The sequence below is a fragment of the Lissotriton helveticus genome, chromosome 1_1 (genome assembly GCF_964261635.1).
Source record: "Lissotriton helveticus chromosome 1_1, aLisHel1.1, whole genome shotgun sequence".
Taxonomy (NCBI): Eukaryota; Metazoa; Chordata; class Amphibia; order Caudata; family Salamandridae; genus Lissotriton; species Lissotriton helveticus.
This window is the reverse complement of record NC_136057.1, coordinates 2,063,173,376-2,063,192,967: the sequence shown is the minus strand read 5'-3', so window position 1 is coordinate 2,063,192,967 and position 19,592 is coordinate 2,063,173,376. Positions and strand designations below refer to the sequence as shown.

At 44.2% G+C, this 19,592-nt stretch overlaps 1 protein-coding gene across 4 annotated transcripts in view; it reads right to left on the bottom strand.

The window, feature by feature from the left end:
- Nucleotides 1–19,592, bottom strand: part of USP33 (ubiquitin specific peptidase 33) — a 372,522-nt gene that overhangs the window by 294,297 nt on the left and 58,633 nt on the right. For all 4 annotated transcript variants that reach the window (XM_078645171.1, XM_078645190.1, XM_078645199.1 and 1 more), the window contains 2 exons: nt 18,306–18,359; nt 18,119–18,181 (listed from right to left, as the gene is read on the bottom strand). In XM_078645171.1, coding sequence (XP_078501297.1) covers nt 18,119–18,181; nt 18,306–18,359 — 117 coding nt within the window. The remainder of the gene's footprint in view (nt 1–18,118; nt 18,182–18,305; nt 18,360–19,592) is intronic.

Genomic DNA, 19,592 nt, shown 5'->3' with positions numbered 1-19,592 from the left:
AATGCATAGAAGCAAAGGAGAGTGCCCTTCGGATACAAGGCAAATGGCATGGAACAAAGGTAACTAACATAGTTTCCCCGAGACAGGTGTGATTTGGCTCCAGAGCTCTGTGCCGGCCCCAGAGCTATCGAAGTTTCCAGATCCAGTCTTCCAATCGGAGGCCAATAGATATTTAACAGGTGAAGAATCTTCACTTCTAAGCATTCACCAGAAATATATACATTTATTTTCATACCAGGACCATGCAATAAGGAGTAAGCAACACTGTGGGAGACTGAATTGTACTGTTTACCTCAGCCTCCTAATAATGTGAGGATACTTAACCATTTCCAAGTAGCAGCACTACACACATATCCTTTAGGTGGTTTACTCAGTTAACCACACTCACATGTTATGTCCTGAACAGAACAGGTATGCGGATCAGCACAGCAAACAATAGTCATTTGTGTATAAAACTCCTTCATGGTTGGATTAACGTGTGCCAGAAGGCCTCTGTCATCCTGGCTCCCTGACTAAAAGCTCAGCCAAAAAGAGGAGGCCAATTACCATCAATGGGGTGCAGGAGGAGTTGCATTATTCTTTCCATCCACAACCTGGATTGGGTCCAAGCAGCCAGAAAGATGCTTCCTATTCTGAATTAACTGGATTATTCCAAACAAATATCCTGAATTTGACCCAACGTAGTCATTTTTAACACTTTAGAGCAGCATTGCTCAGAAAATTGATGAATACATTTGTAAAAACAAAATGTATTTACCTGTAATCTTTAACCCCTTCCATGCTGGGCCGATTCTGCTCCCGTGCTGAAGATTTCAGCGCGGGTGCGGTCATGACGGCCCCCTGCCGTCATCAGCACACGAGCACTGTAGTGCATGACGGCTGGGGGCCGTCATCAGCATGCAAGGGGTTAAAAGTACCTAGATTAGCATATTGTGGGAAATAATAATTACTGTCCTGTGAGAGCATGTTTTAGGGAGTGGGATTTTTTTTTAAATGCATTTTTTCACTAAGCAACAATCAAAGTAACAGGGAAATGTACAGCAAACCCAAAAGCCATGCACCATTGTTACACGTGTTTTGGGATCAGAGCTCTCGCAACAGCCAGAGTGTTAAAGCTTTACACATCTATCAGGGTATCTTATACAGTCTACTACTTCTTGTAAGCGTATTACCCTTTTGCCCAGGAACAGCCAGTCGAACCATCAAAGCATTCAGTATGACTTCACCTGGCATTTCGTGCCAATCTGAATATCACCTCCCGATGCCTCGGAGCACAAGATCATGAATAACATTTCCACCCATCACGCCGCCTCAGATACACTGTTCATCTCACTGCAGTTCACCCTAATCTAAAGCGGTCTCACTTTCCTAGTACTTGAGTAGGGGGACCATATGTCCCTTGACCAGGATGTCAAGGAGATAAACCTCTTCCCCAGTGGAGTGCCACTCTTCTTGCTAATATAGAGGGCTACACATTTCTTCACCACCCTCAGCATGCCCTTAGCATATCCCAACAAGGCTACCAATGGCGAAGGAGGAATATCGCACTGCACCATCTTGTTGATATCACAAAAAAATGAGACCAATATAACTCAATCAATGGGCACCTCGAAACCAGGTGTAAGTTATTGATGCTTGGATTCCTACAATGAATGCAGATTGAGTCTTCTTCATTTCCCATTACGTGAAGGCCCGCCAGAGTGTAATATATATATACTGTATATACATTTTTAATGTATTGTTTTGTGCTTACTGTTAAATGATATCTTACATGTTTGTGTGCAACAGTAGTCACTCAACAGTAAGCACAAAATGATACAATAAAAATGTATATTCAGGCTATATCTCGTCTGACAGCTTTTCTCCTATGTCGGTCCCCCATCTCCGCCGAGCCCTACAATCCAAGGATGTATTTGCTTTGCTCACTGATCCATACAGTCTTGTTACTAGGCTCTTTGGAGAGCTATCTGTGATCAGTATACTCTGAGATTTTACTGTAGGCAGTTTAGATAGGAACACAGGGAATCAGGCCTTTACTGAATGTCGAAAATATTAAAATGTCAAGCACGGTCGCCACTCCTTTTCTTTAAACCGGTCAATGGAATTATACATTTTGGCCATGAAAACTCCCCTAACTGCTTTAGGTTTAGTGCTAACTTCTACAGGTGTTGCTTTCGGTTCTGAAGTAAGTGTCTGCAGTGGGTTGTCCAGCAATGGTATTTTGGGGCAGTAGATAGAATCTATGTCTGCTACCTTGGCAAGCCTATGCCAAGGGAACATGGTCTTGGACATTGTAAAACAGTGCGCGCCCTGGGTATCAACATCACCTTGGCAATTATTGCATTCAGTGGTAATGGTGCAGCCTTGTCCATTCCAATTGCAAGAGAAGGCAATCTAGTAGTCCTCCTTGTCATGGACTGCAAATCGTCACTATTATATCAAGAGTGAGCGCATCCCAGACATCCTCGACAGTTTGTCCAAGAATTTCAGTAAAATTGTTCAAATTTGTTGAAATATATATATTGAATGGATGAAGTAGCTGAGGCAAGAATACCATCATGATGATTCCCACCCAAGCTGCCATTCATAATGGCAATGAGTGCACCAGGGTTGAATACCCCTTCAGTCTAAGTCCACAGCTCTGTCTCTCCCTGAGGTTGCATATGTCAGCTATGTCGGAACCCCGCCCTGGGCCCAGCTCTCTTCAGCTGAATTACACATCTTTTTGTGGTGTTGCAGGACTCCTACGGGCCAGGGATGCCGTGAGGATAGTTTTTTAGAACTCGGTCATATTTAGAAGTTTCAAAGACTACATTTAAAAGTTGGCATACACAGAATGATCCTTGTAAATGAATTAGTCAGCAGTGATAGAAATGTCTTTGGGGCCATTTCCAGCTGCCAGCACCACTGGCACCTCCGCGAGGCATGCAGGACCGCTGGGGTGGGACCCAGTCCCCCAGCAACCTCTTCACCCGGCACGGTGTGGGAGGTGACGTCACCCTCCCGGCACCCTTATCTTCACGTCAGCACTCTCGTAGCGAGGGACGCACGCAGGCGTGCCGGGGCCATGCCGTCCGCAACAGGATAAGACTAGGCTGGACCATCTCCATTGAGCCCAGGATCTGCAAACTACCGGTAAGGGGACTTATCACATTGTAACTACTTTCTGTGCATCTGATAAACATTAGCGGTAACATGGTCGAAAGGAAACTAGCACCCAGTGGAGGGAAGTTATCTAAAAGTGTGCCTATTACAAAGGGCGGGATAGAACCCTCTTTTTCAGTGAATAATGGGACAGTGAAGGACTGTGTGGTAGAGAGACCTAGTGCCTGTGAAAACAATACAGACGCCAACTCGGTTATGATTAATCCTTGTGTCTTAACATCGTCACTGGATATCTCGGTGTTATCTAGCATCACAGATTTGGTCTCTCCTCCAGCTATAAAATTGAAACAACTTCCCCAACGAACTAATATACCCGCAATAAATCAGGTAACAAAAACAAAGCCAAAGTAAAAATCGAAAAAAGGAGGGAAAAATGCAGGGATGGTAAAAGACCTAGAGGGTAGCCATGCGGAGATCTATGATCAAAAAACACAAAATCTGGAAATTCTTTTAAAAAAACTGCATGGCAAATTAGACAGCATTGAACGTCGACTGATGTCAGAAATTACATTAATATAAAAGGACATTAGGTATTTAACAGAATTAGACTCGGAAATATTACTACTAAAAACATCGAATAAAGCAGTCAGAGCAAATATTGCAGCCGAGACACAAAAAGAAGGTCCAGAGATCACTACCACAGCCGGCATAAATTACTCAAACCTGACTCGCCCCGTAGCCCATTTAAGGACCCGTCAAAACACACAACCTGGATGTGAAAACAGGGCAAATAAAGATAGTAACACCACCCCGTAAAATACAGCAAAAGCTAATCAACTGGACCAAGGAACTAGAACTCAGCACTTAACTGACAACCCTGTGGATTCATTACATCTACCACCTCAGGTGACCCCATATGTTATCTTGAAAAAAGTTCCAATATTACTGGTCAATAAAAGGGAAACTTACGAGTCACTAAAGAGCCAAGCTGATCACTCGATCTCTGCAAGGACTGATCTTAATGTTAACCTACTACAATATATTATTATTATGTTGAGAAGAGTGAATTGGGTAGGGAACTCTAGGAAACAAGTCAAGGAGACTGCGTGGTGGTTAGTTTTCGTAGCAGGGAACTGGCAGGAAATTTGTTTGATATTTTCTCCATTCACTCCGTTGACCCTTTTTTTTTTTAATCAGGATGATTACATTTCTGCCGTCCCACTATGATATTATTTTAGGCCTAGATACGTGCAAGACTAGAGGAAAATAAATACTTCTTACACCCCCTCACACAATAAGAACCCTCCTCTAAGAAGCTGTAGCGATATAGATTGACAGAGGATGAATGCCGCTGGCTTATCTTTTAGCAATGAGGATGTTACGCCTACCTGTAATAGCACAGAGGGTGGTGGGATTTTATAGCATGATAAGGTGAATACCTGTAACGTGGAGTGGTAGGCGCTAGCGAACAACCTCATGAAATATTACCTATTATGTCTTGGAATGTGGCCGGGGTCAAAAACAAAGTAATTGATGGGGAATGGATGAAAAGTTTAAGGACTGTGCTTAAGTGTTGTTACAGGAAACTTGGCACACTGAGCCTTTTTACATCAATGGCTTCCAAACAATATGTACACAGGCCATCCACTCTAGAATGGGGCATGCAAAAGGTGGCCTCGCCATCGCAATCCCAGTATCATCGCAACTAAAACTAAGAAAAACCGACACCAAGTGACAATTGTGTCAGTTTATTCATTTTTCCATTGAGGGGAAACAGTCAATTTTTGTAATTAATTTCTAGTTTCTAGAAGAAGATCTGGATGGTTTTTTAAAGGGGATGGTGGGCATTATACACTTATTTGGGTGGGTGATTTGAACAGCGAAAGATGTGACATTGTAGCAGGAGGACAATGTAGTTACCTTGATCATGTTGGTGAAGGAATCCCTCATTTTCCACATGATATTTATGGGGAAGCAATCAATTTTGCTAACCATAAATAAAATTTAGTAGTCACTGAACTGGATGAACTCGGAGAGGTACCTACCCAAACATTTGTAGGGGCCCGATCCTCTTCAACCATCGACCACTTTATTGTGTCAGAGCACTGTAGGGAAGTAGTCAGGAATTTTACAACCCGTGTAAGCCTGATTAGTGATCATCATCCATTGATCATGACTTTGAAGCTTAGCACGCCCGGGCAAAAAAGGGCAGGGCAGCTGACATAAATATTGCGATACAAGGAAACAACGGAGTATCAATAAAATATTCAGGTGTTAACCCAACCACCTTCATGGATAACCTTGTAGGTAAAAAAATGAAAGATATTAACATCTGTTAAGATAGTACTTCAATTAATGCAGACATTATAAGTGCCTTTTGTAACATTACTACCGAAACAGTGGTAGACCTAAAATTAAAACAGAAGAAAAAAAACTTGCAACCTTCATCCCAGATGGTTCAATCAGCAGGGCACAAGGCTAAATAAGGAATTAAAAACTACCCTAAAAACAAGGCCTAGGGTTAGTGCCAAAATAAGTATATTAAGGTAAATCTATAAGGACTCCCTGAATTTAAGAAAAATAGAGATCCGCGAGGAAGCTTGGGATAAGCTAGTCCAGGCCGCAGCGACACAAGATACAACCCCATTTTGGAAAACTATAGATCATCCTTTTTAGGGCGAGGCCTGCGCCACTTCGTCAGAAGTGGGCGGAGTTTCGAAGCCCTCTTGTAAGGGCTTGCAGAAAAGCAGTTGAAAAATGCCAGACATTCCATTATGCGCGAGAATTTTCATGGTGTTTTTGTGGCATATGCTTTGCAATAGGTCCTGGCAAGGCTGTGTTATAGTAAGGCAGCACGCCATAGGCCGTAGGAATTTCTCAATGTAGAGTTCCTGCATATTGTGTGCGGTTACGCGCAGGGGAGCGCAATTAATTATCAATTACAGCTGTCAGGGGGCCGCGGTAATGGAATCCAGATGTTCTGGGCGCGTTCACCAGTTTGCAGTGAGTGGCGCGCGTTCGTGCTTGTTCCGTTTTATTTCAACACCATTTCCACACAAGAACTGCTAAAGATAACATTTCACTGACCGATGACTGTTTTTAACCCCAAAAATTGTATTAACTTATTATAATCTTACAATACATGTCTATCTTAAAAAGAAATATATCCCTCAGGTGTTTTATAGATTTGATCCTAGTTCCAGCAAACTCCCTTATGCAAAATTGCATATTTCTATGCCACCTTGGAACCTATGTATATGTGGTGGTCTGCTCACCATTGGGTCTGGTATCATCTACATAAAACCGGAAAAATAAATAAATAAAGAAGTGAGCAAGTGATTAGAATGTCAGAATGCCTAGGAGCATGTTAAAGAGAAGAACAATGTATTGTGTGTTGCTATAAACGTTCTTGCCAGGAAAATATGAAGTACTACTCGAATATCCAGAAAGGTAAAGATATGCATCACCTGCAGTAAGTGGAAATCATCTGCTCTCTTGCAATTGTAACACTGACATAAACAATATAAATAACATAACCCTACACTCCAACAAATAACGCAGTGAACTATGTTGTTTGTGCTTCGTGTAAAAATTTCAGATTTTTTTTGTAAACATGACGTCATTTTACCTATAGGACCTCTAGACTGATTCTCGGTGCTAGCCGAGCTTACCTTTCAGTTGGCAAGTTTACATCGACCCTAAAGTGTCTCCTGCAAGTGCGATTCCTACTGCCCCTCACTGACCCATGTTGAATATTTACATTTTAGTTGAGTTTGTTGTTAGAGCTAAGTGGTAAAAATATTGTTTGTTTTCAGTGTTAATCAATCACTTTATGTCTTACCTTAATTACTGTAGTAAACTACCACCTAACCTCGCTTTCATGATATGCGGGGTTACTGTCCCTGTGGACAATATTTCTGTTTGAAATGTTGTTGCCGTTAAATACATAACTAAGTGAATAAACGTTTTAAACTTTTTGGGGTTTAACACGTTTCAAAGATTTGGTTCTTTGTTTACCTTGTATGTGTTCTAATCTCCCTCAGAAAGCATAATAGTAAAGTATCTCTTCCTGTACTGAAAAAGTGAGATACATCAAAACTTTACCAACGTATTTACACACTTACACTATGCTCTGGGCCAGATCTCTCAGGAACTCAAAGGGCGAAGAGATAGCATCCAGAACCAGTGTGGCATAGCTACCCTTGTGCAGGAGGTGCAGTGGCACCACTGTGGCATAGCTACCATTGTGCAGCAGGTGCAGTGGCACCAGTGTGGTGTAAGTATCTTTGGTGGAGCAGGTGCAGTGACACCAGTGTGGCATAGCTACACTTGTGCAGGTGCAGTTGCACCAGTGTGGCATAGCTACCCTTGTGCAGGAGGTGCAGTGGCACCACTGTGGCATAGCTACCATTGTGCAGCAGGTGCAGTGGCACCAGTGTGGTGTAAGTATCTTTGGTGGAGCAGGTGCAGTGGCACCAGTGTGGCATAGCTAAACTTGTGCAGCAGGTGCAGTTGCACTAGTGTGGCATAGCTACCCTTGGGCAGGAGGTGCAGTGACACCACTGTGGCATAGCTACCATTGTGCAGCAGGTGCAGGGGTACCAGTGTGGTGTAAGTATCTTTGGTGGAGCAGGTGCAGTGTTACCAGTGTGGCGTAGACGTAGCTACCATTGGTGGAGCAGGTGCTCTGGTACCAGTTTAGTGCAGCAGGTGCAGTGGTAGCTACCATTGGTGGAGCAGGTGCAGTGGTAGTGTTGCTTTGCTATGATTGTGCAGCAGGTGCAGTGGCACCAGTGTGGCATAGCTATACTTGTGCAGCAGGTGCAGTTGCACCAGTGTGGCATAGCTACCCTTGTGCAGGAGGTGCAGTGGCACCAGTGTGGCATAGCTACCATTGTGCAGCAGGTGTAGTGGCACCATTGTGGTGTAAGTATCTTTGGTGGAGCAGGTGCAGTGGCAGCAGTGTGGCATAGCTAAACTTGTGCAGCAGGTGCAGTTGCACTAGTGTGGCATAGCTACCCTTGGGCAGGTGGCGCAGTGGCACCACTGTGGCATAGCTACCATTGTGCAGCAGGTGCAGTGGCACCAGTGTGGTGTAAGTATCTTTGGTGGAGCAGGTGCAGTGTTACCAGTGTGGCGTAGGCGTAGCTACCATTGGTGGAGCAGGTGCTGTGGTACCAGTTTAGTGCAGCAGGTGCAGTGGTACCAGTGTGTGGTTGCTACCATTGGTGGAGCAGGTGCAGTGGTAGTGTTGCTTAGCTATGATTGTGCAGCAGGTGCAGTGGCACCAGTGTGTGGTAGCTGCCGTTGTGTAGCAGGTGCAGTGTTATCAGTGTTACTTAGCTATGATTGTGCAGCAGGTGCAGTTGCACCAGTGTGGCATAGCTACACTTGTGCAGCAGGTGCAGTTGCACCAGTGTGGCATAGCTACCCTTGTGCAGGAGGTGCAGTGGCACCACTGTGGCATAGCTACCATTGTGCAGCAGGTGCAGTGGCACCAGTGTGGTGTAAGTATATTTGGTGGAGCAGGTGCAGTGGTACCAGTGTGGCGTAGGCGTAGCTACCATTGGTGGAGCAAGTGCTGTGGTACCAGTTTAGTGCAGCAGGTGCAGTGGTACCAGTGTGTGGTAGCTACCATAGGTGGAGCAGTTGCAGTGGTAGTGTTGCTTAGCTATGATTGTGCAGCAGGTGCAGTGGCACCAGTGTGTGGTAGATGGCGTTGTGTAGCAGGTGCAGTGTTATCAGTGTTACTTAGCTATGATTGTGCAGCAGGTGCAGTGGCACCAGTATGACGTAGCTATCATTGGTGCAGCATGTGCAGTGGTACCGGTGAGTGGTAGCTACCATTGGTGGAGCAGGTGCAGTGGTAGTGTTGCTTAGCTATGTTGTGCAGCAGGTGAAGTGGCACCAGTGTGTGGCGTAGTTACCATTCGTGGAGCAGGTGAGGTGTTATCAGTGTTACTTAGCTATGATTGCGCAGCAGGTGTAGTACCACCAGTGTGGCGTAGCTACCATTGTGCAGTAGGTGCAGTGGCACCAGTGTGGCATAGCTACACTTGTGCAGCAGGTGCAGTGGCACCAGTGTGGCATAGCTACACTTGTGCAGCAGGTGCAGTGGCACCAGTGTGGCATAGCTACCCTTGTGCAGGAGGTGCAGTGGCACCACTCTGGCATAGCTACCGTTGTGCAGCAGGTGCAGTGGCACCAGTGTGGTGTAAATATCTTTGGTGGAGCAGGTGCAGTGGCACCAGTGTGGCATAGCTAAACTTGTGCAGCAGGTGCAGTTGCACTAGTGTGGCATAGCTACCCTTGGGCAGGAGGTGCAGTGGCACCACTGTGGCATAGCTACCATTGTGCAGCAGGTGCAGTGGCACCAGTGTGGTGTAAGTATCTTTGGTGAAGCAGGTGCAGTGTTACCAGTGTGGCGTAGGCGTAGCTACCATTGGTGGAGCAGGTGCTGTGGTACCAGTTTAGTGCAGCAGGTGCAGTGGTACCAGTGTGTGGTAGCTACCATTGGTGGAGCAGGTGCAGTTGTAGTGTTGCTTAGCTATGATTGTGCAGCAGGTGCAGTGGCACCAGTGTGTGGTAGCTGCCGTTGTGTAGCAGGTGCAGTGTTATCAGTGGTACTTAGCTATGATTGTGCAGCAGGTGCAGTTGCACCAGTGTGGCATAGCTACCCTTGTGCAGGAGGTGCAGTGGCACCACTGTGGCATAGCTACCATTGTGCAGCAGGTGCAGTGGCACCAGTGTGGTGTAAATATCTTTGGTGGAGCAGGTGCAGTGGCACCAGTGTGGCATAGCTAAACTTGTGCAGCAGGTGCAGTTGCACTAGTGTGGCATAGCTACCCTTGGGCAGGAGGTGCAGTGGCACCACTGTGGCATAGCTACCATTGTGCAGCAGGTGCAGTGGCACCAGTGTGGTGTAAGTATCTTTGGTGGAGCAGGTGCAGTGTTACCAGTGTGGCATAGGCGTAGCTACCATTGGTGGAGCAGGTGCTGTGGTACCAGTTTAGTGCAGCAGGTGCAGTGGCACCAGTGTGGTGTAAGTATCTTTGGTGGAGCAGGTGCAGTGGCACCAGTGTGGCATAGCTACACTTGTGCAGCAGGTGCAGTTGCCCCAGTGTGGCATAGCTACCCTTGTGCAGGAGGTGCAGTGGCACCACTGTGGCATAGCTACCATTGTGCAGCAGGTGCAGTGGCACCAGTGTGGTGAAAGTATATTTGGTGCAGCATGTGCAGTGGTACCGGTGAGTGGTAGCTACCATTGGTGGAGCAGGTGCAGTGGTAGTGTTGCTTAGCTATGATTGTGCAGCAGGTGCAGTGGCACCAGTGTGTGGCGTAGTTACCATTCGTGGAGCAGGTGAGGTGTTATCAGTGTTACTTAGCTAGGATTACGCAGCAGGTGTAGTACCACCAGTGTGGCGTAGCTACCATTGTGCAGTAGGTGCAGTGGCACCAGTGTGGCATAGCTACACCTGTGCAGTAGGTGCAGTGGCACCAGTGTGGCATAGCTACACCTGTGCAGCAGGTGCAGTGGCACCAGCGTGGCATAGCTACCCTTGTGCAGGAGGTGCAGTGGCATCACTGTGGCATAGCTACCATTGTGCAGCAGGTGCAGTGGCACCAGTGTGGTGTAAGTATCTTTGGTGGAGCAGGTGCAGTGGCACCAGTGTGGCATAGCTAAACTTGTGCAGCAGGTGCAGTTGCACCAGTGTGGCATAGCTACCCTTGTGCAGGAGGTGCAGTGGCACCACTGTGGCATAGCTACCATTGTGCAGCAGGTGCAGTGGCACCAGTGTGGTGTAAGTATATTTGGTGGAGCAGGTGCAGTGGTACCAGTGTGGCGTAGGCTTAGCTACCATTGGTGGAGCAGGTGCTGTGGTACCAGTTTAGTGCAGCAGGTGCAGTGGTACCAGTGTGTGGTAGCTACCATTGGTGGAGCAGGTGCAGTGGTAGTGTTGCTTAGCTATGATTGTGCAGCAGGTGCAGTGGCATCAGTGTGTGGTAGCTGCTGTTGTGTAGCAGGTGCAGTGTTATCAGTGTTACTTAGCTATGATTGTGCAGCAGGTGCAGTGGCACCAGTGTGGCTTAGCTATCATTGGTGCAGCATGTGCAGTGGTACCGGTGTGTGGTAGCTACCATTGGTGGAGCAGGTGCAGTGTTGCTTAGCTATGATTGTGCAGCAGGTGCAGTGGCACCAGTTTGTGGCGTAGGTACCATTCGTGGAGCAGGTGCAGTGTTATCAGTGTTACTTAGCTATGATTGCGCAGCAGGTGTAGTACCACCAGTGTGGCGTAGCTACCATTGTGCAGCAGGTGCAGTGGCACCAGTGTGGCATAGCTACAATTGTGCAGCAGGTGGTGTTGTACCAGTGTGGCATAGCTACCCTTGTGCAGGAGGTGCAGTGGCACCACTGTGGCATAGCTACCATTGTGCAGCAGGTGCAGTGGCACCAGTGTGGTGTAAGTATCTTTGGTGGAGTGGTACCAGCACTGGCACCAGTATGGTATAGCTATCATTACTGGAGCAGGTGCAGTGGCACCAGTGTAGCGTAGCTACCATTGTGCAGCAGGTGCAGTGGCACTAGTGTGGTATAGTTATCATTAGTGGAGCAGGTGCAGTGGCACCAGTGTGGTATAGCTATCATTAGTGCAGCAGGTGCAGTGGCACTAGTGTGGCGTAGCAGGTGCAGGGGCAACAGTGCGGTGTAGGTACCATTGTTCAGCAGGTGCAGTGGCACCAGTGTGGTGTAGGTACCATTGCTGCAGTAGGTGCAGTGGCACCAGTGTGGCGTAGGTACCATTGCTGCAGCAGGTGCAGTGGCACCAGTGTGGTGTAGCTATAATTGTTGCAGCAGGTACAGTGGCACCAGTGTGGTGTAGCTACCATTGCTGCAGCAGGTGCAGTGGCACCAGTGCGCCACATTGGTGTAACGCACTCACTACCACACACTCACCCCCACAGACTCACCACCACACACTCACCACTACACACTCAACAACACACCACCAGCCGTCAGTGCACACTTTCACGAACCACAAACACCACCAGGCGTACAACACCAGCCGTCAGTGCATACTTTTTCAAGGCGCACTCACCAGCAACCGTCAGTGCACGCTTTCACCAAACACACACCCACCAGCCGTCAGTGCACCCTTCCACCAGGCACACACACCTCCAGCCGGCAGTGCACTCTTTTACCAAGCACACACACCACCAGCCATCAGTGCACAATTTCTACAGGCAGTCACACACACCACCAGCCATCAGTGCACGCATCAATTGTTAACGCATCCGCAATTAACTATTGTAGCAATCTCAGTATGGTACACTTTACTTTTAAACATATTCATGTAAAGCACAGCATGCCACCATTGCTACAATTCCAATCTAACCCACATAATTCCACTACACACCACATGCACACACTCCATAGCACATGGCGAAAAGACATTGCCATTTACAATGCCATTAGCTCAAACTCAAATAAATCCGAGCCCGATTGCATTTCCAATGCTTGTTTTAAAGATAGTTCTGCAGCGAAGATGGACGTTTTAGTCCCGCCAGAAGAATGGATAGCTCACTTTGAGTATATTTTTTATCCAAGAGCTGTTTTAACCAATAAAAAGGAAAAGAGCAACTTTATTATAGTTGAGCCCGTTAGGTTACACTTGTTAACCCTGGAAGAGATTAAAACAGCCCTAAACAAAAGTGCGAATGGTAATGCTGCAGGACCGGATGGGGTACCTATTGACGTTTTTAAACATGATATTGATTTTTGGTCACCTATTTTATTGAATGTTTTTAAGACCACCTTAGGGGGAACGCTACCAGCATCCGGGGTAGAAAGTATAATAGCACCCATTTTTAAAAAAGGGGATAGTGAAGGCCAAATGCTACCGTCCCATATCCCTTCTCGATTCCACCTCAAAATTGATGGGCAGAGTATTGTTAGGAAGATTAGAAAACTGGGCCTCCAAGAACAAACCCAGTATGGTTTTAGAAGGGGTATTGGGACAGTAGAACAATGTGTAAATTTGGAATTACTGGTAGTGAAATATACCCTAGCCAAGGAAGGGGCCTTACATCTCTGCTTTGTTGATCTCACCAGTGCGCTCGACATGGTTAACCATGTTAAACTATGGCAAACACTGGTTGAGTTGGGCGCCCCCACTGACATTGTCACCTATCTCTCCCAGATTTATACTTTTTTAACATCTAGAGTGCGTTTTGGCTTAAAGGGCGAATGTACCCGGGACTTTAGGGTAACCCGTCAGATACGACAGGGCTGTGTTTTAGGTCCTCTTTTATTCTCTTTGTATATAAAGTCGATTCTTACTTACAAAATTTAGCGATAGATGCCCCAAGAGTAGACGTTCGTCCCTCCCCAGTGCTCTTATACGCGGACGATGCTATCCTAATTTCAAGGACAGCGAATGGTCTGCAATGCCTTTTAGGAAAATGTACACAATTCTTGACTGAAAAAGATCTAAAGCTGGATATTACAAAAACCTTTGTCATGACTTGTGGTAAAAACAGAGCAAGGATCAGACAGCATCATGTGGTCGGCATCAAAATCAACAGAGTTTCCAGTTTTACATACCTGGGGCTATTGTTCAATAGGAATGGTACCTGGGGCGCGCACATAAAAGTAACCAATTTGAAATGTTTACGTACAATTGAGGGCATTTTTAGATTCGCCTCAAAAATAGGTAATAAACCAACAAGGGAAATCCTTGCCCTATATAGGAGTAAATCCATTACAACTGCATGCTATGGGGCAGCCATATGGGGAAGGTCCAATATTACCTCTCAACAAACTCAAGAGAATACTTTTTTAAATCGACTGCTGTCAGTCCAAATCTCCACATCTAATTATGCAGTCGATAGTGTACTGTCTGTTACCTATTTTAGTGACCTCAAAGGTATGGCAGGAATGACCCTATGGCATGGGATATGGTCTAAAGAAGAGACAAAGTTTACAAAAGACATAATTATGGACTGCCTGGCCCTTGATAATTGCAGGAAAATTCCTTTGGCTAGAGTATATCTATACCCTCCTAAAAGGTTGTAAGGTAACTCTAGTCCGAAAAGATCACTCACTTATACAGGTCTACTGTATAAATGAGTTGAAATCAAGGTTTATCTCCTGCAAGGAGTTGGTGAGAGGCGCGAAAATAGGTCGGAAACAAAGTATCACCTCATATTGTGAGTACCCTCTGTTCGTGGGCACACAACCGTACCTTATTATGATAAGAAATACTCAGCAAAGGTTTAACCTAACGAGGCTTAGGCTTGGCACTCTACATTTCTTAATTGCATTCCCTAAGATGGGAGAGTGGTGTCATTCTCCCGAACTGGCCATGCGATGGGAAGTCTCCTCAGTCCACGCTGCATTTTTTAATTTTATTATTTTGTCATTTTTATAGCGATATTAGAAAATCTGTATTGAAACCACTCTTTTTAGTTAACAAATTTTACCACTATAAAAAATCTTTTAATTTTATTTGTAAACTGTAGAGTGTAAAATTATGAATGCAGTTATTAGCTTTATACAAATGTCCATCAGAAGACGAAAGGACTACTCCTATTTAGAGGCTGTAGTCTATGAACAACATACTGACTGAACTTGGAGTTGTAAAGCCTGCATGATTTTGATGTACGCTATAACTTTGCACTATGATTTTAATGTACGCAATAACCTTGCATGTTACGCACTTTAGGAGAACTCTTCTCATTTAAAGGATGATTGGATTAAGGAATTACCCTACACCCTATATATATATCTTACTGAATTGCACTTTTTCCAAATAATTATGAAATATGTTTGTTTTTTATATGGTTTTATCAGGTTTTTATTAGCTTAAATCAGGACTGACTTAATACCCTGAATTATCGATTAAAATTGAATTGTATGTATAAATGTAAACATTTTCTTGATTGTACTGAATTTTAATGATTTTACAATTATGTAAATTGTTTTATGTGATTAGAATGCTTTTATGGTCATATTTAACATACCAAATAAAGCTGTTTTGACTTGACTAAGAGAGGGCGAAACTGCATAATACTCTTGAGAAGTTAAAAAACATTAGCAAAATTACTTTTTAAGCATGAAATATGGATTGCCAGATCTTGTGAATCTTTTTTTCACACAAGCCCACACTCTGGGGGAAGTTTTGCAAGGTATGGGCAGGTGACAGGGACAAGCAAAAAATGGGCATTGGAAAATTGTTTTCTGTGGAATCGAGTCTCTTGCGTGGAACACTTACCCGAAAATGCATAACATGAAATTTCAAGTACCGTATTTTCCGGCGTATAAGACGACTTTTTAACCCCTCAAAATGTTTTGGAAAGTCGGGGGTCGTCTTATACGCCGGGTACAAAATTTAAAGGTATGTTTTCAGGCGTTTTTTACATAGCGCGGACTTTACCCGAAGGTGTCAGAGCGCTTTACAGTAGGAACAGTATTGATACAAGAGGAACAATTACAAATGAACAAATTACAAAAGCAAACGCTAAGTTACATGGATCAAAAGTGACAATAGTGAGCAACCAAAATACATGAGGTAGCAATCAGTACATTCCTGGAGAAAAAAGTGATAAGTGTGCAGGTTACAAAAGCGTACAAAGTACGAGCCAACTATGCAGGACTGCGTTGGACTGCGCTGGAAGTGGGGGTAGTCTTATACGGCGAGTATAGCACGAAACCTACATTTTATCAAGCAAAGTAGGGGGTCGTCTTATACGCCGGGTCGTCTTATACGCCGGAAAATACGGGTAGTTTTGCATAATGCAACACTTTAGATTTAAGCAAATTTCACCCATGTAATTAAAATTTCTCTCAGGCCTAAGAAAGATTACAGTCAGATAACCTAGACAAAGACTTAGGTAAACAATTTTGGTCACTCTGTTTATTGCACTAGCTAAGCGAGCACGGCAAATGCCTGTGGTAAATCACGATTTCCATTTGTAGTTGAACAAAAGCGAACAATAATAAGGCAAGTCAAGCTTTTCTGCAGGTCTTCCAGCATTGTACTCAAACCTGCCCTCAACCACCTATTCTACTAGTAGGCTCTCTTGAGATCCAACATATGTAAATCACCTATCACACGGAGGAAGAACCACACGTTACCTCCTGCACAGGTTGCCCTTTTGTATTTTACAGCTGGGGATGTCTTGCACACTCTGCAGAAAAGTGCCAGTGAGAGAAACACTGGGTCTGGCGTGCAATTAACTAGAACTGGTATGCACTTAACTATAACTCAGAACACCACAAGCAGATATTAGATGCCAGAGAGAACAAATGAGCGCACATGAAAGAAAGACTGCACCACTGACAGTGTTTTAGGACGGTTCTTACTCAGTACTCCGGTCCTCAGTAGCAAAGCTACTAACTCAATATATAACTGAGCACCTTCACAAAGCTGCTCATTCTACTATAAAGTAGATTTATTTAACAAACCACTTTTGACCAATAACCAGTTCAGCGGCATATTGAATCCTTTATTAAAGAATTGTTTCAGGATGGATACCTTCCAATCGAAGAGAAAACACACAGAGCACCCATAGTATATGCAACTAATATTGAGACTATCAATGCCTTAAGCATAACTGATGGATCTGGACTGAAATAAAAAGCAACATCCTAAAAAATTACTTGCTCATCTCAGTAAAACACTAAATCAAATCGAATATGCCATTTATGATAAATGGGTAACCAATGTGTACAATGAGATGTTGCATAAAAGGAACCAAGTCAGTCAGAGAATAAAAGAACCAAAAATGTCAGCTTTAGATAACCCACATTTCCTATCAGACTGGAAGTGTACGTAGTAGAGAGCCCAGCAAAATGAAGCCAGGGTTAGGAAATATGGGAAAGACTCTCCAGGTAGTCTTAAATTAAAGAAGAAGGGAAAATGCATATAATCTAAGCTCAATACGTTCTAGGTAGGACCCATAAAGCAATATTAGCTCACACCTGAACAGGGGTGCTGCGGATTATGGAGGCTAGAGCAAACATGCAGATGCACGAAATTTGGATGGGACAAAGGCCTGTAAGAAAATTATGTATGCTTTTTTCCCCATAGTGTACAATCTGTGCAGCAAACAAACTGCTACATCTGCAACACAAAAGTCCAAGTCTACCTTCTCTTTCCCTTTCACCATCGTTGCCTCCAAAGGATGGCCAGCTGAATGAGGGCCAAATATTTAAATGTTGCAGAAGGCCTGTATTCATTATCAGTGACTTTATTGCCAGGGTGTCAAAATCTACCAAAACATGCATCCAGGAAGCCCTGAAGTTCGGTCAAAGTGAAGCCCACAACATATTAAAGTAACCAGGAAACATCTAGTATGCAACATGTGCCTTGGTGTTCCCCTCACCCCTGCAGCAAGGCCTTAGACCAGGATATGATGCTGGTAGGAACAACATCTATTCTGGAAGATCGCAGCCAGGAGGCTTATGTACAAGAGAGTAAATCAACACCCCAGAAAGGCTGAGATCCTAATAATGAATGGATTAATAAATTAACTAGTCATAGTCGAGCCAAAAGAGAAAACTCCTGCATTAGCCCCTCTCTCTTCCCTAAAAGCCCTTTGTTCCTAGATTGTAAACTCAAATGTTTCTTACTCTGAAAAGTCTATTGCAGTTTACAAAGTTACAAAGGAGCGTTCAAATATAAATACACATAAAAAACAATTGGGGGGTTGGTATTATTTTATTTTCGACGTAACTGCTCAAGAGGGTAAATAAACAAAGGCTTTATACTGCCTATGAACACCTAGCCTACCTGGAGTCTATTTGCAGTAGGGAGGGGCTCTTAAGGGCACTCTCACAGCAAAAAACCCAACAGGTTGCTAAATTTCCTTTTGCTGGTCGGATGCGTTTTGCACATTAGATAATTTGAAAGTGGACGTTAAAACCAAGGAATCATCACACAGAATTGAACAGTTAAGGATTTACTGACAACAGTTTTAAAACATAAGAGAAGTGAAAGGAACAAATATGTACCTGAGAATGTATGGTGCTGTGATCCACATGCGACTCCCCACAGCCAACGTAGGAGCATCCTTTCTGCACCAATACAAGGAATACAATATTAGGAGATTGCATCACATCAATAAGATTAAGAGTGAATCAACCTCCAGGTGCCGCCAATACAGCTACAAAGGTGAATATATTCTTAATGCCATCTTACCTCTAGACATGCCCATAGATTTGGTCCACTGACTCTGCAGTCCCGACAAGTACCCTGCCAAAAACAATAAAGGGATTATGAATGATCTGAAATAAAGTGGCTACCCAGGTGAAGTCTAATTTACAGGTATACTCATTCTTTAACGTGTGTACGCAATTTTAAGTTTGACCTAAAAATAGCTTTAGCCGTTTCACAAGCATCTTGTAATCAGACATTATTTTAAATAGAAAATGCACACAGACACAGTGCATTCCAGTCAGGCCTAATCATCTACTGGTCTGTTTAACATTCATTTCACATTGCGCTTCAACCCACCACATTTTTGAGCATGAGACAATGGGTCAGCCCTCTTCAGCCACTGGCTGTTTTTCCCTTGAGTGACAGTAATTTTCCCGAACATGTGCACATCTGCCTATAAGGACACAGAGGGCTTGTGGGACAATACTTTCCAAATGCACTTTATTTCCATTCATCATCCTTTTTTATTAATTCACACACAACAGCTTTGTCAACAGTGTTGTTACATTACATCAGTGGACACAGATTTTAAAAAGTCATGGTTCTCAGTGAGGAATGCAAAGACTAGAAGTAACGTGATCAAAGCAAGACAACTATCAGCATTCATGCAGCAATGGTTCTGCACCACCTATGGTTGCTGAACCATTTCCAGCAATGTTAATAGGGCCAATGGTGATCAAGAGAGATCACAATCAGAGTAGTCTTACCAATCCAGATCTTCTGGGAGAAATAGACCAATGCAGCCAGTACAAACAAGAGAAAATCCCCAAAGCAAAATTAGCTAAAATGGCTCCCCAAAAACCGCCGATTGAGCAGTGGAGTCTAACTGGTGAAGATCACTAAAAGATGCTTAAAAAATCAACTTAATACATTTTTAATTAACAATTTACTTGTGGTCAAGAAAGCATCATCTGACATAGGATTCTCCATCTGTGTATGAAAGAAGGGGCTTTGAGAACCGTCACACCACTGGAGAAATGGTTCAGAATAATACATCATAAAGTATTACCTGCAAACATGAGACAAGATATATTTCAGTGACAACCGAGCACTGTGGCTACTGTGAACACCACCAATGTATGAAGAAGAAGTGGTTGGTTTCAAACATGGAAGCAAACTTTCAGTAATAGCCTGTTTCGTATGTCCAATAACAGTACTAATAGTAAAGCAAGGCACTAGTAACGTAAGCAAACAAGACGAGAAGGAACTTGTTATGTGCAGTGTTTATTTACAGAACCGACTGATATATTTGCCTAAAGAAATACGATT